Source organism: Frankliniella occidentalis, unplaced genomic scaffold (genome assembly GCF_000697945.3).
Source record: "Frankliniella occidentalis isolate FOCC.00 unplaced genomic scaffold, Focc_3.1 Scaffold19, whole genome shotgun sequence".
NCBI lineage: Eukaryota > Metazoa > Arthropoda > Insecta > Thysanoptera > Thripidae > Frankliniella > Frankliniella occidentalis.
The window spans coordinates 2,286,068-2,291,657 of NW_026267149.1; the positions used below are offsets into that span (position 1 = coordinate 2,286,068).

Genomic DNA, 5,590 nt, shown 5'->3' on the forward strand with positions numbered 1-5,590 from the left:
CTCGTTAGCCGACTCCAGCGCGTTGTCGCGGGGCTCACTGCGCACAGGTCTCAGACACTCACTCGCGTACGCCAGCAACGGGGCGGGCGACTGTTCCACCGCCTCAGCCGTGCCCGTGGGTTCGCCAGAACCCATGCACGACTGCGCTTCGGCCTCGGTCTTTGGAGCGTCCAGCAGCGCGGGCTGCACGTCCTCGGCAGCGAGTGCATCGTCGGGCTGTGTGGGCGCCTCTTCGGCTGGCTGTTCCGAAGAGGTTTGCAAGCCTTCGGTGTAGTCCATGTCGGTGATAGAATCGCCTCTCCCGCTGTCCGTGTCCTCGACGAGCACCTGATCGGGTATCTCCGTCTGGGCGTCGAGTGCCGCCAGGTCGAGAACAGTCTGGGGAGGCGGAGCGTCGTCACGAAGGCGCTCTTCGTCGAGTGGGCCGGACGGTGCCACCGCAGCGAGGCCCTCGTTCAGCTCGTCTGGGACGTTCCCAACGTCAACCTCGAGGGCATCCTCGCCCTCCGGCCCCTGCATCGGCGTGTCCTCTACCACGACGTGCGGATCGTCGACCGCCTCCTCGTCCTTGGCGGCGAGGTCGTCGGTCCGCCGGGTCTCGTCGCTGACCCTGTGAGCGGCCCTCTCCTGCTCCGACCCCACCAAGGGGTCCTCCTCGGGGACGCTCCTGTTGGTCAGCGCTTCTTTGACGCACTCGCTCTTGTATGGAAGAGGCGGACCCTCTGCTTTGACGGGGTTGGCAGTGACCGCCTCCCCCTCCTCGTCCTCCTCGTCTGCCGTTGCGTAGTCTGACTCCAGTGCCCTCTCCTTGTGCGCCTCCCCGCCGCCCACCGCTGCCAGTTCGCCGACGTCGTCGTCCTCCTCCTCTGTGGTACCGCCCTCGTCCCCGGTCTGGAAGTCGGAGTCTTCCGCAACCTCAATCCGCTCCTCGACGCCGAATTGATCCGCCAGCAGGAGGTTGGCCTCGGAGGGTTCCTGATCGACCGAGGTAAACACGGCCACGGCGTCGTCGTCGGCGTCAGCGTCGTCCACTATGTCTTGGTCCAGGCACACGCTCCTCCTCACGTCGGACAGGTCCAGGGCCTTGGCCTCGTCCAGCTGCTGCCCGCTATCCCCGCGGCCGCGCGATGCGCCCAGGCTGACGGCGTCCTGCGGTGGTGGTGGCCGGGGGCCGACCGCCGGGGTGTCCCCGATGGTGTGCTTGGAGGCCATGACTTCACCACTGTAAGCCGCGTATGAATAAATTCAGAGGAACAATATGCAGGGTGGTCGATATGCCCCGTTGTTCGGACGGGCCATAACGAACACCCTATAGAGGACGAGGTGCATTACGCCAGTGCTAGTGTTTTGGATTGAGCGCGCATAGCCGAAATTGTTAGCCCTCCCTAACCCAGTTAAAACGGCATGGGGTGGGCAAAAATTTTAGGCTACCATACCAGCCCAATTAAAAACATCTCGCTGTAACGCCAGCTCCACCAGCTCCTGACCTGGGAAAGGAGGCGTCGGCCTGCATGTCCGCCCGGGCCTGAGAGACGCGCTGATAGACCTCAGCGCTGGGGGGCGTGTTGAGGAAGGTCTGGGCGCGGTCCCTGTCCGCAGAGCCGGACGGAGTGCCCGGGGCCGCTGCCGGACTATCCGCCCTCTCACGGCCGCCGCTCTTCACCGCATCCGCCGGCACCGCGGCCTGATGACAGGATGCGCTCGTGTCGTCCCCAAAGATACCCCTGATCTTGGCGGCGGTCACTTGCGCTGCGAGGCCTCCGCCCGGCGACGAGCGCCCAGAGCTGCAGGACGGCGTCGACCTCTCGGCAGCGAGGAACCCCTTTGACATCTTCTGCACCAAAGTCGGGGAACCTGTACAAGAACCATTTTGGAAAGGGGCCACAGCATGTTGAAGCATCCTGATTTCCGTTTTTTTTCGCCGCATTCTTCTTCTTTTCATCTTTACGGGAATGCTTTATGCTCCGGGGTTAGTAGTATTAATAGCGTAGGCTCACTCACCGGAATACCCATCAGCTGGTTTGGATGTGGGGGCCGAGGTTGCTCCAGCTCCAGCCCCGGTAGTCAGAGGGTCGTCACCAGCCTGCTCGGGCGCTGCGTCGTCGCCGTCGGCCGGGGCCTTAGGGGAGTCCCCCGTTCGCGCGTCCGCTGCAGAGGAAACAGACGGAATCAGGCGACATCCACTCTCCGTTCCAACAAGCTCGCCACCAAGCTGCCGGCCTACCAGCCTGGGCTGACGGCCGAGCGCTGCACGACAGGCTCGTGTCCTCGCCGTGCAATCCCTTGGGCCGGCGTGCTGCAGGCTCGTCGTCGTCATCGAGGGAGGCGGAGACGCCGCCCGCCCGCGCGGCCGCCGACGGCGAACCGGGTGGAACCTGTGAGGGGGCAGCCGCCCCTAGCGAACCCCGCGGGACTGAACCGCCCTCCCCGGGGCCTGAGGCGTCCCTCCGAGAGTCCCTCCGGGTGCCGGCCGCTGCAGGGCTCTTGCCGGATGTGCTCGATCTGGAGCGCGCCCTCGACGAGGCGCGTCGCACGGTCGCGCGGTACGTGCACGCCAGGGAGGTCTCCTCGCCGAACAGCCCGCGGGCTTTGTTGGCCTGCGGTCCCTGCGGATCACGGCCGCCCCCGACGGCCTGCTCGTCCTGACCGACGGGCTGTCCACCCTTTGTGCTCTGTGTGCTCGGACTGTCCTGGCCGCCCTGGCTGCTGCCGAGTCCGCTGTCTTGTCGCGCTGGGTCCCCACCGTGGGCTGCGCCGACGCCGACCGACGTCACCGGGGAGGTCGTGGGAGCAGATCGTTCTCGCGGGGACCGCCGCGATCTGGACCGAGAGTTTGATTTCCGGATCCCTTCCACCACATCCGCCGCGGGAGTCACGGGTGACTCACCTACCGGAGGCCCTACTGGCCCCAGATACCGCGCTGGACCTCCGACGCGATCCCGCTTCGGCTCCCCGCGCCAGGAGGAGGTCCACGGACGTCGGCAGCGGCACGGCGGACGTGGTGGCGGGCGCACCCTGCCCGGCACCCACGCAGGACGCAGACGCGGGCGAGCCGTACGCGTTCTTGCCAGGGTGTTTCGGGGGCTGGCCCGCCATCCTGGGGGGCGGGCTGTGCAGCACGAGGTGCAGCAGCTGCGGTGAGCACTGGGGCACCGTGAGCTTGGGCACCGGGTACACCGTCATGGCGCCCGTGCCCGCTCCGCGGGGCCCTCAGCCGCCCATCTGATCTTCGCGCGCAGTCAGCGTCAGGTCAGGCAGGGGCAGGCGCTCACAAGACCGTGTCACAGCAGCGAACGAAGGGTTGCCTACCTCCCCGGCGCTGGCTCGCCGGCGTCCACACAACACGGGCGGGCGCTGCTAAGCGGGACCTCGCGCCCGAGCCACCTCCGCCTGCGGGGCCCTCGCAACGTCGCAATAGTGAAAGTGGCCGGTTTTTCCTTGTAAAGATACAAGAGACCCATGTGAAATTAGATGTGTATTTTACATCAAAGTTGCGAAGCATGTTTGTATATTTTTCAAGCGCCCTGAGTGCAAGATCGCCTCTGTTTGTTGAATTCTTGTAAACCGCCACAATATTGTTCTTTTTTGTTCTTTTCTTTGGAGTTTTGGTAAAAAAAAAGGCTTTGTCTACTTTGCATTACCGACATCCTGTCGACGACTTCGGCGATGGTAGAGCCAACGGGATCTCATTGTTACTCCACGGTGGAATGTGATATGCAGCCGAATAAGTTAGCAAGTTACACTCTATACTCTACCCATTTGTAGTGATTTATTTACATGATTGGACGTTGGAACTTAACGCGACTGACGGAAAAAAAATATAAATATTTATGTGAGGTCTTACTTGGGTGTTGATAAGCGGGCATTTATGAGAAGGCGCAGGTTTGCAACAATGATACTGGGCGCAGACCATCTCGGAGATCACGGATCACACGGGATAACAGTTAAATGTAAAATATGTAGGAGGTAGCCGGTTCACCCCTCCCACATTTATTGTCATACTGCACCGCCCGCACGCGTGCGGCACGAGTTGCCTATCGCGCCGATCGCGCCACCCCTCCTGACCATGACGCTGACGCCTTGGCTCGGGCGAGTAGGCAAGCCGGCCGCACTCGAGCACACGGCTAATCAGCCTAATGAGATTCGATGAGATTTCCGTCAGTTAGATAGAAGTGCCAATGTAAAATAATAAGGGTATTCAGCCGTCTCACACCCCTGTTAACTAGTTTTTTGTCTTTTTCCTGTAACATTGAATAGACATTAGTAGTTTTATTACTTAAAATAAATTTTCTTTATTAAGTTATTACCTTATAAATCACAAACAAAATGTTTTTTCAAAAATATAAAATATAAATGTCAGTTTTAGTGACAATCAAACAAAATGGTCAATTTCCTTACGTAAAAATGAAATGTCATTTTTCTTATTGACAGTTAATAGTTAAAAATACTTACAGGTCCTCTTTCATTACACAATTATTCTCCTTTCACGCACATACTGAGTCACGCTCACATACACCCACACATGCATACAAACAAGATGGGATAGCATAGTAAAATAATACTAATATCACAACATTTGTGAAAGAAAAATCAGAACAGCAGTCTGTTAGTCATGGGTTCTTGAATGGATTTTCTTACAATATGTCTTATTTTGACTCAGACAATTTCTTTACAAACGCATCTCTCAGCTTAAACTTTTGTACTTTGCCCGAGGGGTTCTTAGGGAAGTCCGGCATCACATCCATGTATTTTGGGACTTTGAAATGAGCAATCTGGAAGTGAATAATAACAGTGTAAAGGACCCCACGAATTTCTTCCTCTTTATCATTACAAGATTTAAAACTTAAAAGTCTATGAGAAGCCCTGTGCTCACCTTTCCCTTGAGGAATCCTTTCATCTCCTCGTGCGTCAGTGACACGCTCGGGTCTCGCAGTCGTATCGCGGCGGCCAGCTCCTCGCCCATCCTCTCATCCGGAACCCCGTATACCTGGAATTTAATTATAATAAGTCACAAAATACACAAAGTTCAAATAAATAACAAATAAGACGGTGACAACCAGCCACCAGCGGGCGGTGTGGAGTATAACCATGCGCGGAGTATCTCCACCGGGTGTCCATACCCCGCGCCGGTAAACCTGTCCTGAAGGAGGCGCACCCGCACCGGCGCGGCGCACCCGTCTTGCCGGCCTTGGCCTCACGCCAACCAGACGCCACCGTATGCAATAGTTTTGAGCTTCGGGAGACAGATCATGTCTTCGCTCCACGTGTCTGCAGCCCGAGCCAGATCCTTACCGCCGCCTCCAGGACTGCGGGGTGCGCGGCCAGCGCGTCCTCCACCTCCTTGGGGGCGATGTTCTCGCCGCCGCGAATGACGAGCTCCTTGATGCGGCCGACGATGCGCGCGTAGCCCTCCTCCTCCAGGACGAACTGGTCGCTGGAAAGAGAGAACAAAGACTCGCTGCAGTCAGAAGCACAGAGCAAGCACATAATCTCGCCCGGTGCCGAGCCGACCATAAAGAACCGCCCGGTCGTTTTTGCCAAAAATGACCCCTCCCCTCTCTAAGCCCTGTTCGTCTGTCTCCCCCCCCCC

The 5,590-nt window shown here is 58.7% G+C and overlaps 2 protein-coding genes across 2 annotated transcripts in view; both read right to left on the reverse strand.

The window, feature by feature from the left end:
- The window catches only part of LOC113214394 (tubulin alpha-3 chain-like), a 47,994-nt gene that overhangs the window by 31,827 nt on the left and 10,577 nt on the right, over nucleotides 1–5,590 (reverse strand). The gene's annotated exons all lie outside the window — the stretch shown is intronic.
- LOC113214545 (putative acyl-CoA synthetase YngI) lies at nucleotides 4,265–5,502 on the reverse strand. Its single transcript, XM_052264472.1, has 3 exons — nucleotides 5,293–5,502; nucleotides 4,874–4,987; nucleotides 4,265–4,772 (listed from the first exon to the last, which is right to left on the reverse strand). Exons 1-3 carry the CDS (start codon nucleotides 5,485–5,487, stop codon nucleotides 4,647–4,649), a joined length of 435 nt encoding a protein of 144 aa, XP_052120432.1. The 5' UTR covers nucleotides 5,488–5,502; the 3' UTR covers nucleotides 4,265–4,646.

What these genes read in the sequence shown, in the direction of transcription:
- LOC113214545 (XM_052264472.1), bottom strand. Translation starts at nt 5,487, where the DNA reads ATGTGCTTGCTCTGTGCTTCTGACTGCAGCGAGTCTTTGTTCTCTCTT. An exon ending in CCGCAGTCCTGGAGGCGGCG is followed by an intron (nt 4,988 to 5,292) that starts GTAAGGATCTGG and finishes ATTAAATTCCAG; the next exon opens with GTATACGGGGTTCCGGATGA. An exon ending in AAGGATTCCTCAAGGGAAAG is followed by an intron (nt 4,773 to 4,873) that starts GTGAGCACAGGG and finishes ATTCACTTCCAG; the next exon opens with ATTGCTCATTTCAAAGTCCC.